The 17252-nt window shown below is 35.6% G+C and overlaps 2 protein-coding genes across 3 annotated transcripts in view; one reads left to right on the top strand and one right to left on the bottom strand.

Moving 5' to 3' along the window:
* The window catches only part of LOC129755737 (3'-5' ssDNA/RNA exonuclease TatD-like), a 64395-nt gene that overhangs the window by 8969 nt on the left and 38174 nt on the right, over positions 1–17252 (bottom strand). Inside the window, exons 1-3 of one of the 2 annotated variants that reach the window (XM_055752363.1) lie at positions 5016–5119; positions 4597–4945; positions 4116–4227 (exon numbers count right to left, since the gene is read on the bottom strand). In XM_055752363.1, coding sequence (XP_055608338.1) covers positions 4116–4227; positions 4597–4945; positions 5016–5034 — 480 coding nt within the window. In that variant the 5' untranslated portion in view covers positions 5035–5119. Of the gene's footprint in view, positions 1–4115; positions 4228–4596; positions 4946–5015; positions 5120–17252 lie in introns of those variants that run through there. The other variant, XM_055752362.1, reaches the window with a different exon arrangement.
* Positions 9658–17252, top strand: part of LOC129755736 (uncharacterized) — a 52995-nt gene continuing 45400 nt past the window's right edge. Inside the window, exons 1-2 of the mRNA XM_055752360.1 lie at positions 9658–9783; positions 9843–10179. The gene's annotated coding sequence lies outside the window, so the exon portion shown is untranslated. The remainder of the gene's footprint in view (positions 9784–9842; positions 10180–17252) is intronic.

The raw sequence follows: 17252 nt of genomic DNA on the forward strand, positions 1-17252 counted from the left end.
CATACTCCGTCAGTCGGGACCTTTTTTTTCATTCGGCAGAAAACAACACAAATTGAGAACCATAGCAACATACTTTGCTACACGAAGAAAAGTTGGAGTAGGCTGAAATTCTTATGTTGAAAATAAAACATTAACAAAATTTTCTGCGTGGTCATAGAAATGCAAGTTCAAACACGAACTTTTGTAGTTAAGACGCGAACCCACGGTTGATGGAAAGAATGTTAAGAGTTTCCTCAGTACCTCAATGCTTGAAATTTCCTTCTAGTAAGAACTTTCTCCTGGAGGTGGTGCTGATATACATGTCCTTGCTGAAGTATATGAAGCATGCTGAAAGTTACCAATGTTGATTATAATGTGTTTGCTATTAGTCTAACGTTCATTATTTTGAAAATAATGGAGAAGATACTTGACGAGTATATTAAATCGCTGCTTAAGTAAGCTAAACAACTTCCAGTTCGCTTACAAAAAAGGTATGTCCACGGTTACGGCCTTACATACCCTTACACAAAAACTAGAAAAGACTCTAGAGGCAAAAGAAATCGCTTCTTTTTCAGACATTGAAGGGGCATTCAACAACGCATCTCCCAATTCAATCGAAACAGCTATGAAAAGACGAGGGTGCCACTCGGCAATTGTTAACTGGACTAGTGCCATGCTAATAAACTGAACCATTTATGCAAGCCGCCGACCGTGGCCTAGAGGATAGCGTTTCAGTCTTCTAAGCCAGAGGTCATGAGATCGAGTCTCGGTCACGGCATACATAGTACTCTTTCTGTGGGCTGGTGGTGTTAGTTTAAGTAAAATGCTAGTCATTATATCCTGTACGCTTTAGTCTTAAGTAGAACTTTCGATCTCTTCAAAGAAACATGAAGTTTTACTGAGATCCTATACGTGTGTGTTCGTTTTTAAAACAAATAAAAAAAAGCTTGGGAGGACTTACAATCAAAGGCACACCAACGAAGGGATGTCCCCAAGGCGGGGTTCTATCACCGTTGTTGTGGTCCTTGACAGTGGACGACCTCCTAAACAAACGTGTATCCATGGGATTCGAAGTTATTGGCTTTGCAGACGACGGAGTTATTATAGTTCGGGGAAAACATGAGAATGTGTTGTCTAAAAGAATGCAAACTGCACTCAACTATGCACTATTTTGGTGCAGGGGAGAGGGACTGAATATAAACCCTTCCAAAACTACTGGTGATAGCCTTCACTATGAGACGAAAAATTACACTAAAACCTCTTACATTAGATGGGGAAGTGTTAAACCTCGAATCACAAGTGAAATACTTAGGCATAGTACTAGACTCAAAACTATCATGGAACCCACAGATAGAGCATGTAATCGCTAAGGCTACAACAGCTCTATGGGTCTGCCTTAAAGGAGTAGGGAAAAAATGGGGACTACAGCCGAAAATTATCTACTGAATTTTGCAGCTATTATAAGACCCAAATCTGTTATGCCTCCTTAGTATACGTATGGTGGACCAAAACTATGCAAATCACGGCCCAGGAAAAACTAGCGAAGCTTTCAAAGACTAGCAACGCTAGCTAAAACTGGGGCAAAGCGAAGCACACCGAATGAGGCTCTAAATGCACTACTAAATATTCTGCCTCTACATCAATTCATTGAGTTAGAGGCAGGACGTAGTGCCTTGAGCCTCTCCAAACACAAAACTCTCTATGAAGGAGATCTTACGGGACACCTCAAAATCCTAAAGAAATTTAAATTAAACTCACTTATTGTGAAAAATCATGACTGAATGGAGCCCATTTTCAACCTAGACATACCATACAATGTAACTATCAATGATAGGGACGTGTGGGAGTCAGATGGACCTGCGATTCCTCCCAGATCGATCCTATTCTTCACTGATGGGGTCAAAAATGGATAATAGAACTGGGGCAGGGGTTTTCGGACCTAGACTCAGGATCTCAATTCCTATGGGAAACTGGCCAACAGTATTCCAAGCTGAAATTCAAGCAATTCAAGAATGCACTTTAGGCTGTTTGAAAAGGAGATACAGGTACACAAGTATCTGCATGTTCTCTGACAGCCAGGCTGCTCTCCGAGCACTAAGTACGTTCACATGGTACTCCAAACTAGTTTGGGAGTGTATAGTTGCACTAAGAAACCTGGCCATAAGGAACAGAGTATCTTTATTCTGGGTACCAGGCCACTGCGGTATCCTAGGGAACGAAGAAGCAGACCAACTAGCTAGGGAAGGATCTCAGGGACTGTTGCCTTGACTATGGAGCTCAAGAACTGGGAAAGCACCACTATTGTTTCCAACTGGAAAACAGCGGAGGCAGCAACTCAGGCAAAAAGATTCATTGAACCAAGCGCACGACTCTCAAAAAACATGCTGAACTTAAGTAAGCACGAATTAAGTACTTACACAGGTCTCTTGACCGGACATTGTCCAACAAAACAGCATCTCAAAAAGATAAACATAATTCAAAACGATGACTGTCGGTTCTGAGGGTTCGAAAAAGAAACTGCAGTGCATCTTCTATGCAACTGCTGCGCCCTTCTAAATAGGAGAGAGCGTGTACTTGGGGCAAAGTTAATAAGCCCACAAGACATATGGTTGCATATCCAGCCCTAAGAAGGTTATATCATACATCTTTGATATCATACCCGATGGGGATGAAATGCTTAGTCAGCAATCAAGAGTCACTCAATCAATAGTGCAGGTGAACCTGACAGCATATGACCACTGACCACATAGATCAACTACTGGTCGCAGTGGGCTCTCCCCTACAGAAAAAAAAACATAAAATGGTTGTTTTATTCAGTCAAATTACAATATCTAGTCTTATTCTTATCTAATGCGCTTATAATTTGAATTTGAAAGTATGTCGTTTGGGGAAATTTTTGATCTTTCATAAACACTCAACCAAGTTATGAATAGGTAAACATTCTGATGTTGAATTTGAAAACTGATATTTTTGTAATGCTCAAACATTTGATATTCAAATGTATCTGGGGGCTTGTGATATAGCTCAGTTGGCAAATCAGTTGCTTTCTGAGTCGATGTCCGTGAGTTCGAGCCCAAGAGTAAACATCGATCACAGTTGTACCGGATAAGTTTTTCAATGACTTGTCCGCCAACTTCATCGGTGATATGAGTCGCGAATGACATAAAGATGTTAAAACGACTATAATCGAAACAAGAAAAAATATTCAAATGTATGAGCTTTTCTGTCGTTTTTCACTTTCTACGTCAGCATAAAGAAGCTCAAAGGCAGCACCACTCACACAAATTTAAAAGATCGATTTTGCAGAGATTGTTCCCTTTGCTTCGATTTTTTGGATGGATGGATCGATCCTGAAAGCATTCCGCTGAATCGATCTTTTCCGAAAGATCGAACAATCGTAATACAAATCTGAATCTGAATCAGATATACGAATTTCAATTTGAATTTTAAGTTCTGTAATCTTACATCTGTGTTTTTCAAATTGAATTTGATACTGCAACATGAATCTAGATTTTGATATGACATCTAAAATCGGAACCCTAAAATTTAAATCTGAAATTCGATCTCTAAAATTTTTATCTCAATCTGACCTCTTTAATTGTGGATCTTATTCTGAATCTGCAATAAAAAATCTCAAATTCCAATCTAATCTTAACGATGAATTTTCTATCTTATTTGAAATCAGAAAATGATTTTGAATCTGTTGTCTGGATCCGAAACCTGAAAAAATTTCTGAACTTGAGTTTTAAATCTGAAATAGAGAACTGGAAATGTGGCATCGTAATCTGAACTTTGATTCGAAATCTTACTTTAAAATTTAATTTAAAATCTTAAAATCAGAAATCAAACATGCAATAAAATCTAAAATCTGAATTTGAAAACTGCAATCTGAAATATGGTTTTGCAAACTAAAATCTTCATTTAAAGTTTGAATCTGACATCTGGTCAAAAGTCTGAATCGATACCTGAACTTCTAAATTGAATTATGAAATCTGGATCTCGAATTGAGATTTTTAAATCTACATAGAATCTGAATTTGGATCTGCACCCAAAATTTAAGATTTAAAACCCTAAATTCCATCATTCAATTAGAAGTTGAAACAATGAATCATTAAAGCTGAATACGATATGCTTACCTTGCACAGATACCCGGTCAGTGATATATAGTAATCTCGCTGTAGATATTTGAGCGCTTCTTCCGTTGTACCCATGAAACCTCTGATTACGATCTGCGGTGTAGGTTGAAATCTGTAACAAAATTCGATATGGTTAATGTGATGTGCGAATACATACTCAATTAGCTAAAACATCATTATTCTGGCCTAGGTTAAAATGAGCTCCATTCATAATACAATTATTACACTCATTATCATCATCGTTAAGCCTTATCTAATTTGACTGGTCACATTTTGGATTAGGTTATCAGCTTTAATGAGCTGTGAGATTTCATTCGAAGTTCAGTCTGGCGGAACGATGGTGAGTCATTAATCTCTTTTTTTTTCTTTTGATTTTTGCAATGTAGGTCGAAACTGTTACCATCTGTTTTCTTTACAAATACTGAGCTAAATTCTGAACATCAAATTAATTTTAAAATTCGAGCTTAAAACTTCCACTCACTTCGAAAGTATTTCCAGCACATCGTCCTGGGCAGATCGTTCGTGGATCAGAATCGGTTTCTGCAGGGCGCAGGCCAGCTTCAGCTGCCGCTCGAAGATATCCTTCTGGGTGCAGGGTTCGCTAAAATCGCGCTGATAATCCAGTCCACAGGGCCCAATGGCAACACATTCCGGTGCCCCGGCAATCACCTCGAACTCGTGCCACGTGCTCGGCTCCTCCAGGATCGATTTGGAATCGTGCGGATGAATTCCCGCCGTCGAGTAGATGATTCCCGGATAAATACGCGTCAATCGGAGCGCTTCTTTGCTTGATTTGACCGACGTGCCTGGGACCATAATTTTTTGGACACCTGAAATGGAAAATAGGAAACTTTTATAATACCATTTATGTGTAAAATTTGAACTAGTGTTCTTATATACAATTATTTTTCTTAATCATAAATCTGAATTCTCAAACAGATTTCGAACAAACACTCGGGTTTTGGATAGTGAATCTCTCTAAATTCTTCTAAGGTTGTTTTCAAATTGTAAATGGTCATTCTCAAATTTGATACAAAGCATCCAACAACACCGTTAGACGTTCTTTACCCCAAGAATTAAACGACAAACACGTGTGTGCGCGGATGCATTTTTACGCTCTCCCCACTCTTCAACTTAACCTATTGAAAGTCTGAACTCAATTATTCTGATGCATTCCTTCGGGCGAATGTCACGATCTTGTGATTGTGTGGTGCGTCTAAATTGGTCGAGCTTATTCATGCTGCTGCTGCTGCTGCATATCATCAGCGGCATCATCTTGCTCGATATTTCTCCCCAACGCGAACGAGATCAAGATTCATACTGAGATCATTTAGAGAACGACGGCAACCACAACGTCACAACAAGTTTCAGAGCAAATATATTGGATTCTTCTGCTTCTGTTTCTGACTGGCGACTAAAATTAGATAAACAATTGGTTCTTGTGTTTGATATGTAACATATTTTACACCTCTAGGTTTTTTTTTTTGCTCTGATGTTTTAACTAGCGGTTAACATGTGGCAGTGAACTTCAAGAGAGAGAAAAATGTATCAGGGTTGATATCATCAGGTATCGACGAAAATACCTAATATTTTCTCACGCGTAAAAACATTAAAATGAGGAAACGAGGTTTTGGTATTTTATTTCTGAACCAAAAATCAGAGGTTAAGAAACCGACATTTAAATTTAAAAAAATAATCCATAACTTGAACTTTTCTTTGAGTTAGCTCAAAACGAATTATACATTTTGTCTTTAATGCTTTTATGATAATGCTTTTCATTAAATATGAGTTCTCGATGCGTGACCATTAGAGAAATAATCCCGAGCAGACTTTGATGCCTGAATCGAAAGCTAGCTGAGAGCAAAATAAGGTGTCGAAAGCTAAATGATAGCACCTTTTGGCATTATATTTTCTTTGATAGCAAAGCAAGGCATTATTGAGGCATAGATAACTTTGATTTAATGGCAAGCTTAAACCAAAATAAGGTATCCACAGCAAGCTGAAAGCATAATACGCTGCTAAATTTCATTCGATAGCAAGGTAAGTATCCTAAGTATTTTGAAAATACATACAAACAAGAATGCAAAATACCAACCTTGTTAGGTAGATTAATCAGCATAAAAAATAGGGGTTAAAAAGAAGAAAAATACCAATTAAATTTCTTCAAAACCAGAGAATATCTAAAAACCACTCACCGTTTTGAAATACGGATTCCTAAACATCGTTCACTCCTCAGTAAAAATAACATCCTTTACTCTGGGATCGATGGCTCCGGTATTGCAGTTTCGGTCCGAAAACGAGTTCCTTCCCTCCAGTCAAAAAACCTGCACTGAGAAGGGAATTACAACCCACATCCATCTCCAGATACGAACGCATCAAGCTTTTCCACACTTGTCCAATTTCGGGTAAATTCATGACGTTTTAATGATACCGAGCAATTATTCATCCTTTAAATCTGATATAAATAGGCCACTTTAAACAAATTTACAATTTTTGGAGCAATTCCGTTTTTTTTATTTCAATAGTTTCAGGCGTTCAGTATACACGCTCCTTTATTTAAACTCAAAATTAAGAACGACTGAGGTTCAAAACATAGTTCGATTCTATGAACTTATAGTTAAGTACCCTTTTTTCTCCTTGCGATGGTTCAAAACGGAGTTCGAACTGCGAACTCAAAATTGATCCCTTTTTTTTCCTTCGGCGAGGGAGCAAAGCTGAGTTCAACCATATGAACTAAAAATTGAGCTCTCTTCGTTGGACTAAAAACACTTAGCGAGTTCAGTTCGAACCGGAACAGCAACCAACGATCTCGTCGCAAAATTTGGTCGTTCCGGAACAATTACCGGAAGACTATGAAGGAACTTCATAATGGAATGCATGTTCACCGTGTCAGCGTAAAATTCTGTCCGTCATTGTCATCATACGGTGAGCGGCTTGGAATGTCCGGAAACTTCCGGATGTTGTTTACTTCCCGTAGGAAGTAACATCCGGAAGTTTTCTTTGACCGGGAGTGCAAAACTTTCCACCGCTCTGTAATTGCAATGCAATGTACCGGAACAGCAACATCCGGGTGCAACAAATTTCAATCATCCTTTAATTCTCTGAAAATAAGCTACCCTAAAAAAAAGGATAAATTCGAGTTCGGCTTCCGAACTTAGTATTGAGTATGCCTATCAGAACTTAGTTTTGCTATTGCCCAGACAAACTCAAAGTTGAGGGATGCCACTGAAGTGCTGTTTTGAACCAAAACTACTTAATTTTGAGTTTAAAAAAAGAGCGTGTACAGAGAAGAACCAAATATCAATGACTTTGATGCTTGCATGCGTTCTAGACTCCCTCAAGTTTAGTAATAATCGTTGTACTAGCTTACCAGAGGTTCCAGGTACACAGATTTTCAGGATGGTTCCTCTGTTAGAGTACAAACTAAATCATTCAAGTAAAGGGAATAACAATGAATTTATATTTATATTTCGTTCATTAGGTAGTTCGAGTGCATTTTAACAGTAATGAATCACAAATCATGACTGAAAATAAGCTTTATGCACGATATTTCCTATATTTACTTCAAAAATTTACTATAAATTCCTTGGAGTTTTCAAGAACAACTAGGTATGCGATTTAACACAGTGTAGGGTAAATGTACCCGACCTTGGCACCTAAGGCATGGTTGACCCTTTTTTTCGACATTCCTACCTTCCTGTTGAGTGCACCATATAACATCCTTTGAAGAATTTACTTGCTAACTGGCTTAAAGTTCAACAAAAATATGTTTTCTCTATGGAACTTTCATTAATTTGAGTAAAATGCATGCAAAGTACTCACTGCGGTGCTCCAATTACTTGGCCGCCGTACCAATTGTTTGCCGTTTCGATGATCCGATTCTTGGCCACCAGCAATGTGCAATAGATCTTTACCAACAATGCTCAATTGACAGTTAACAGAATCGTTGGCTATTCTGAATATAAGGCCATTGACAGAATGACGTCAGCTGAGCGTAAAGTTCTATGCGACGATGGAACACCGGGCTTCACTCATACAACAAAAAGGCTTTCGAAAACATTGATGAAATTTGGTTGGAAGGAAAGCACAAAATAAGCTTTCATTTCAAAAAGTCGGAAGTCCAGAAATTCCGCAATGCAATTGCGACACATACGGTTATTTTCACTACCAAAAAACTGTCTTCATATTGTGGTGTTCGGCTTCATAAAGTAAAAAATTGAAAAATTCCTTGAATGGTATTTAAAAATTTTGCCCTTTTGAATTTGTTAGCTGAGATTATGAGCTTCTAGCAAGAGCCACCTCGAATGCCCGGGTGTTGCGCAGTGGTTTGACACGCCAAATAGATGTTAGAATGTAAACCTTGCTAAAACAGTTTTTTTAATTCGACTCACATCAAATATTTTAAGGAATAATTGGAAAGCAAACGATATTTTCCTGAACTTCCAACTTCTGTTTCCATGAAAAAAATTAGAACAAAATTCAAAACAATAACTTCTAAATAGGTATATGGTTCCCAAGCAATAGAAAACGATTCCAAAACTCAATTAATTATGTATTTTATATACTAAAGTCAAAATTGCCATCGATCTAACAATTTTTAGATAAGAAAAACATCTTAAGTCTTGTGAGATGCTTAATTTAACTTAGTTTTTTTTAATATTTCGAACCACTGTGTTCTGTAGGAGACCACGTGGCTTTTGCTCGGCAGCTGCAATACAAATGTTGTTCGCACGCATACCAATGTATCTTCGATTCATGGTTCCCAAATAGCGATTTTGGCATATAAAATGCTTGGATATGACTTTTAGTTAGTCGAATCACTTATGTTCTCCAACTTATTTCGAAGCTTAAGTTGATAGCAACGGTTTTATCATACAACCCAATTAGAATGAAAACATTTGTGCGTAGTTTTGAATGGAGTTTTAAAGAAAACATCAGCCCAAAAATACCTCTTTAATGAACATGTATTTTTTCAGCTTCCAACACTGGTGGTGTATTTCGATTGAAGTTGCATGCCAAGAAAAGGAACAAAATTAGTTTAAAATTTTTATTCAAAACCTAAATAAATATTCACTCTTTAGTCTTTCTAGTATTTTTTGATTTTTTGCCGAGTTTAACTGTAAGCATGAGTATTTATTGCAAATTTTTCAAATGAATGTCCGCGTTTGAAAGCGCATGTGAATTTAACAGTTGCACTAGAAAGGTGAGTTCATCTGATTTTCATACGGTGATTTCCAACATAATTTCCTCGGATGCAGATCGAAAAAAATTACCTTCTTTATTAAAGTACAAACAATCAAAAAATTCGGTATGCACAGATTTGAAACAAATTATTCTCTTCGCAATGAAAATATATTCAAAATTTTTTAAGCTCAATTTGGACCTGAAAAACATGAAAAGACATGTTGGCATGCCAAGAAAAGGACCATGCCAAAATAGGGCTCACTTACCCTATACCAAAAGTAAAAAGTGTATCAAAACAAATCTCGAAAATCGTGAAACTGATGTGATTTCCTCCTTTTTGGTGTGCCTTCCGACTCTTTCGGCTAGTCATGGTGGACAACCCGCTTCCGTGGGCGCTAAAAAACTGAAGGATCGGTAGACAACTTCTTATCAACGGAAGGGAAGCTGCAAATCGCGCTACCGTGACTGTTTTGAAAACATGACGGTAAGTTTACACAATTGAATATTTTGATCATCTCAAACTTATGTGCTTTCAATTTGCAGCCGTTAATGGTGTGATAAATCGTGCTTTTTCATCGCTGAAAGCGAAGCCAAATTACTTCTGGATCCGAAAAAAGGCTTTTTAATCTGGAGGTTCATATTAAAACTTCGATAATGGCGCTCCGTGGACTAACAAAGTGTGATGTACTGAAGCGCAACCCAGGAAAAGTGCAGGCAAAATTCTTACTTCATAAACTACGGCAAATGCAGTTGAAGCCAACACGAAATGATGATCTAAAGACTCAGGGGAAAATCACAACTATGACTGCGACTGTAAATTTTTTCGAAATGGTAACGTGAAGGATTCGTGGATCGTGTGAAACACTCCAATGTAAACCAGGTTCGTATACATCAGAATCAAAGAATTGTTTAATTTTCACTCCCAGCACAATTTAATACCATACATAAGTTCAGGGCGATATTATTGTAAGTATCTTTGAAATCATGTTGAGGCCTTGTTTGCTTGACCAAACTCCAAGAAAAATTAAAGCGCCTTTTCGTATGCAATGTTTTTTTCGGATTATAATATTTTCTTTCTCGAAGATTAAAACATTGTCTACCCAAAGGCGTTAAAAATTCGATACTCTAAAAAAATCGAAAAAAACATAACTAAAGTTTAAAAATTTGAACCCGATTATACCTCTACGGCAAAATTATAGCCACTTTTGCTATCACGTCTTGACATGCAAATTTGCTCAAATTATGGATGGCAAGAGTTGGTACACAGCCAAATAAAAGGAATGTATTCAAAAATATATAGCAATGTAGTATTTTGTTTATATTACAACCTTGTTTTGAGAGCATATTGATTTCAAATTTTGATAATGCCAAAAATTATGTGAAGCCTTAAATTGGCCTCATTATGCTTTCCAAGCTCTCGAAAATCGAGGTGTAGTTAGGGTCTCAGTTTTAGCAAAATAAGGCATCACTTTGCTAACCAAGTATGAAAATTTATGCTCTCATTTTTGCTGTGTACCACCTTATGTCAAGTATAATGAAAGCACATTAGGCTCTCAGGGCGTGATAGCAAAATTTGCTATAATTTTGCCATAAAAGTCTGCTCGGGATTAACTTTAACAAACAATAATAACAGCCATTTATAATATAAAATATTTTGAATGAAATCCCTCGCCTAGAATTGAGTTCGCTCCTCTACTAATCGTACAGTTGTTCAGTTAGAACTCGAAGTTGGGATTAAGATTCCCCAATCAAGATATAAAAAAACTAAAATCGGTGACTAAAATTTTGAAAATATTTCTTCTAATAGAAAATCTTGTAAGGCTTGCACCACTTAGAATGAGGTCGCAAACCATTTCCGTTTTATCAACAAGGAAATTATAAAATTGGTAGAAATATGTTTTAATAGGGTTTTTATTGAACTTCTGGAGAAAAATACAAAACAATTTTTGCTGCTTCGATGAATTTAAGAACTTTTCGTCGAAAACCCCCCATCAATTTCTGCACAGTGGTAACATCAACCGTATCGGACATTTTTGCTACCACTTTACCATATATCAGATGATGGTTTGATTGTTTAAACACCCTCTTTCAATATACGATTGACCATTGCCCAATATCTTTCGAATGGGACAAAACTGAGGGCAGTTTGATGGATTAAATAAAACTTTATTCAAAAACATCAAAAGCCTCGTTCTTGTTCATACATGTTTGCTCCAGTGATAAAACTTTCGAATTCTTGCAACAGCTCAATTTGAAATTGTCAAATATTTGAATTGCTTGCCAAATCATCAACTTTGTGGCAAATTTATCCGCGAAAACTAATTTGAACCTATCTGGAGCATTCCTCTTAAGGTAAGCATAGGGTTGCCATCCGTCCCGCAAAAGCGGGATATGTTCTGCTGTCCCACTTTTTACTCAAAATATCCCGCCTTTTTTTTTTGAAAAATTTTACAGAATTCACTGACTCACACTGGAAAAAATCAAATTTTAGCCGCAATGTGAATTCATTCAACACAGAAAATCTTTCAAATACGTCTCTTTTTTTTTAAATAAGCTGTATTTTTCATAGCTTATATGAGATTATACTTCATTCAAGAGTCTCTCTTAGCATTACAGCAAAATTCTGATTCAGTTAAGCGATCTTGGAGCACGTCAAACCAGTGCAGTGGAATGTAAATATTATAGAGTGATACCGAATATTGACCTTTTCAACTATTTGGCCAAATATTCGGTCAAATATTCAATTGAGTTTTTAAAGAAAAAAAACAAGAGAGATTATTTCAATTTTCTTCTACTTCTTCATTTTAATGCCCCTCATGTTTTTCAGTCGATTATTTTCACCCAGATCATAGGTCGGCAACCTGCGGCTCTTTTGATGTAAAGCTGTGGCTCTTTAGCTCACTGCTCTAATATTAAATATATTTTTGAATAAATCATGCAAAAGCGATTACTGCGTCTTGTGACCTGGCACACAGATTTACATAGGTCCAGGAGAGAATTTTCATTTCACCCGTTGTTGAAACAATCGGAAAGAACCAAATGGCAAAATAGCATTTTTTGAAGTTTAATTTTACAATTATTGAAGTTTAAATTTTTCATTAACCATTAATGCAAAGTATAATTGTTGTTTTAAAACAACAAAAGCTTAAATCAATTTATTTATTTCTAAATCGTGTGTATGGTTTTGAATGAATCAAACTGTAGGCTATAGTTAAGAGGAAAGTTAAGAGGAAAATAAAAGTTTTTCATTTAATAAAGCACAGCCTCTGTTTTGTTATCAAACAAAGTTACCTTCATCACTTTTTTTTATTTTAAACTCTCGTAATCATTTTTGGGCCCTTTAGGGGCCGTCCACATACCACGTGGACAACTTAAGGGGGGGAGGGGGTATGGAAATGTCCACGCTTGTCCACGAAGAGGGGAATAGGGGTTTGGGTCATGTCCACGTGGACATACTTACTCTCAAAATATTTTTTAAAGGTGAATAAATCTTAAGATGTTTAAATCAAAATCTTCAAATTGCAAAGCTTTCCAATTTAAGTTTCAACAATTAGTAGCTACAATTGATAAATGATAAATTAGAAATTTAAAATTTTTAAAATTATTTTATATCAGGAAATAATTATTCAGTTTTTTTTTCAAAATCAGCCATGTCAATAACACAAAGGCAAAAAGTGGTGTTTTCTAACTGTCAAATTAATGGTATTTAAAAAAAAAACTATTTCAAATCTGTCCACGTGGACATCCGACATCCGGGGAGGGGGGTAGGGGTTTGGCAAATGTCCACGCTTGTCCACGGAGGGGGAGGAAGGGGTTAAAACATCTCATTTTTCTGTCCACGTGGTATCTGAACGGCCCCTTATGAAAATTGCTCAGTTTAAATTTGCAAAACAGTATTAGAACTGATCAACCATTTTGAAAAATATTTACAACTTTGACGCATAACAACATCAACATTTTGGAAAAACCATTTATCTGAATTGAAAACGGTAATTTTAATTTATTTGAATACAGATATCACGTATGAGTCGTTTCAAGTAAAATAATGATAAAAAAAATACGGATACCTCAATAGCATTCCAGGCTTGATCAGAATTAAAAAAAAAATGGAAATGCCAGGTCCGGTCCGGCTGTACGGATATCGAGAAAAAAGGCCCGATTTTTCCAGGATTATTCACAATTTTTAAGAAACTCCAAATATTTAACCTGTTTTAGCGAAATAAATTTGCATGCAGTTTTTAAATTGTGAGATAATTGTTAGATTTGAACGTCACTGATGTGTCTCGGTAAAAATAATTCATCATCTTTTCTCTTGCTTCTTATGAAAAAACTATGTAGCTGACCCGGTAAACTTCGTTTTACTTGTTACCTAATAAATCATTAGATAATTGTTCCGTTTCTGACAATCTGCCAGCACGGAAGAAGTCGACAAAATGACCGTTGAAAATAACTGGCAACACTAGTGAAAAATAACGGTCAGTTAGAGAAAAAATTGCATACGATCAACATCGAAATCTCGTGTTTCTCTTATTAATAAAGTTAAGTTGTTTGAGTTAGATTACCAGTTTTATTTAGTTCAAAGTGGAACCGTCCTTCACGTTAGAAGGAAACCAAAAACAATTCGACCCGCATCCGACTGAAGAATTTTCCGATCCGATCATCCGACGCCCACGCTACTCCAATTTTATACAGTCCACCCGCACTTTGTTCACCGCCCGAACAAGAATGTTTAAATCATCTACACATCTTTAACTTTGTCGTGCTCGTGAATCAGTTTTCATGTAAATCGTCTTCATGTTTTTCGAGTTCTGTCCCATTTCTAGTTGATTTTGTAAGGGAGCCCCCTTTCCATAAAAAGAAAGATTCTTGAAACTATAATAGAAACCATCTCTGGGCCGAAAGACCTCCGGATACCAAATTTCACTTCATTTCGACCGTCCGTTTATACGTGATGGTATTACAAAGAAAACGTCTCCATTTTTATATATAAGATACCACCTAGATTTTGGATGGATTGGCTCGCATATTACCTGGTTTTGAGTTTGAAATTAAGAAACCCAATGCCCGGATTTTCCCGGTCTGAATATGTACAGAAAAATATCTAGAAAGCTTATTCAATAAATGACGGTTCAGAAAGTGTAAATAGATGCATAAAATTTGTACAAAATTACAAAACCAAAAATTGAAAATCACAAGTCAAAGTTGGACAGCTTTTGAAACTCGAATCAGCAATGAGAATGAATGAGAATTTCATTTCTCAAACTTTATTTGAAAACTCAATCGCAGGTTAAATACTTGTTATTGAAAACTAAATAGATTTTCAAACTCCCAAGCAGTTTTTTTTATTAATTAAATTACATGAATTTCATAAATTCAAAATTTTAGATGTAATGCCTAAAGCCAAGATTTCCCAAAAACACACAAATTTGGAACGAAGTTTTAGAAACGGACATACTTTTATTTTCATTTTTGATTAAGAATGAGGTAATTATAGTTGATTTATTTTATTTTTTTTTGTTTGGAAACTTCAAAAGTAGCCTTGAACTATTCTTGCCAGTTAAAATTTTCTGTTTCTACATTATCTGTCACGAATTTTCAATCCAAGCTTCAAACCACATTATGTAAAATTTATTCTGGTGAAACTACCGATTTTTTTTACAGTAATCTAAGCTATAGTCATAGATGAATCATCTTCAATGTTTTAAATTTCATTCTTCGTTTAATTGGACGCACAATTCTGAAGATATCACAAATGACATAAGTAAAATGAGATTTTAGAATTTTACAGATTCATAATATTCTGAACACGCGTTCGCTTGATGTCATGGATTTCCAAAATTTTAATAATTGAAAGACATATGTAACCTTTTTTCAGGACCATGATTATGAAGATTCTAATTTTTGCTACATTAATTTCAGTTGAATTTAGCCACATACTTTTAGATTTTGGAAAAGATTAGCTAATTCAGGAGAACTGCCATAAGGAGGCTTGAAAATTTCAAGAAAATTTATTTCCCTTTACTTTTTTTAAATAATTAAATAAAAAGCTTTATTTTTCCTAAGAAATTATAAATTACAATAATATGTTCAACTCTTTCACTTTAATATTATGCAAAACATTCATTTAAGATTGATATGGATTTTAAATTTTCTCGACCTGATATTTGCCAACGCATTAAAATTAATATAAAATCAAAACCATGTTAAAAGAATTGACGATCCAATAGAGAACCCATGTATTCAATGGTAATCAGAAATAGATTCAGATAAAATATCCAAGAGTAAGAAAAAACTCTACATGAAATTTGAAGTAATTTTCGTAAAACTGAAGTTTACTGTTGATATATATATATATATTTTTTTTTTTTTAATTAAAAAAACCCAAAAATCTCAAAGGGGCTCTTTCAAACTCTGAAATTTGGAAAATTTTAAGTTTTTGGCTCTTCTGACTCAAAAGGTTGCCGACCACTGACCCAGATGATCTATTATCAGATAATGTGTTACAAGATTTTTTTAATTTTAAGGGATCTTTCTGATTTTCAAAATGTCACAAATAATGGAAAGGACATTAGAAGACCTGTCGCTTCAAGTGCGTTTCTCACCAAAGAGATTGGGTTTCTGTGAAATCTGGAATAAAACAAGTCCAAACAGTTGCCAAGCTTGCCAAATATGCTTATTTGATATCGAATTAGATGCAGGTCGAATTCTCTAGTTAACAACTTTGGTATTACAAAATACAGTGGTTTAGAAAATTAAAAAAAAAATCGTGAACTTAATCCACTAACCTAAATTTTTCATGTAAAATCGGATGCAAATATCTTGGACTGCATAACATAAATTTTAAACCTCTTTTTGTATATTGACGGTGAATAAATTTGCTATCGATTATCTGAACTTCATATTTTGCGTATGATCAACAGTAATCAATAGTAATTACATTATAATGTGATAGAAAAAATAATAAAAAAGCATTTTTGAGAGAAAAATTTTGTTTCCTCGACAGTTTGAGACTCGATATTAACGTTTAAAAAATCTAACTTGCTATGGACCGTAAATGTCAATTATAAACAAAGATTTCAAGTGGATATTAATCAAAATCGGTTTTAAATTGAAGAAGTTATGCTTATCTTATGCCGTTTTCGTTTTTCTCCACTAGCGCAGGGCAAAACTGTTTTCTGAATAAACGAACAGAATCGTTACCCGGGACGATGCAAATATATGGTTGCTATACTCACCCTTATGTTTACCCCCAACACTGACAACTTTTACGGGGTGCAACCGCCTGCTTGAGGTTCAAATCTCGGGCAAAACTAGTGGACTTTTGAATTAATAACCGAACATAATAACAGCAGTTAGGGCAAAACTCGTGAGTAACTAGGTTGTCACTGCCAATAAACGAAAACACTATTAATATATTCTGATTTTTTAAACAGTGTATTCGAAAAAAGTGCAACACTTTGTTTTGTGAATAACTTTTGAAAGCATGGATGTAAATTTATGAAATTTTCAGGGAAGCGAATGTAATGTTTACATGTGCAAAGTCGTTCTCAAGATAGCGTCTAGTAAAGAAGAGTTTCGACTTTTATTTTTGGGCACCACGTGCGCCATACTATAAACCACCTTTTTCCAGAAACAAGACTGTTGTTGATTACGTTTTCTGTTTCCCGAAGCTTAAACCTTCAAAGTTACTCAAAATTTTTAATTTGGTCGAAGTTGTGACAAATTTAGTCGATTGTCCTCCATCGGCACAAAAACAACATATGTATGTATGTATTTAACTTTTTATCACTCCACCACAGTTTTTGCGAAATGGCACGATGCCAGATAAAATCAAAATGGAGTATGAACTTTGGGAGTGCTACGCGAGGAAAACGGTCGTATTTGAAGGCAATCTTCTTTGTATATTCAACCATTCATCGTGTCAATCGTTATGAAACACTGACTGATTTGCAG

This window comes from Uranotaenia lowii, chromosome 3 (genome assembly GCF_029784155.1).
Source record: "Uranotaenia lowii strain MFRU-FL chromosome 3, ASM2978415v1, whole genome shotgun sequence".
In the NCBI taxonomy this organism is placed as follows: domain Eukaryota; kingdom Metazoa; phylum Arthropoda; class Insecta; order Diptera; family Culicidae; genus Uranotaenia; species Uranotaenia lowii.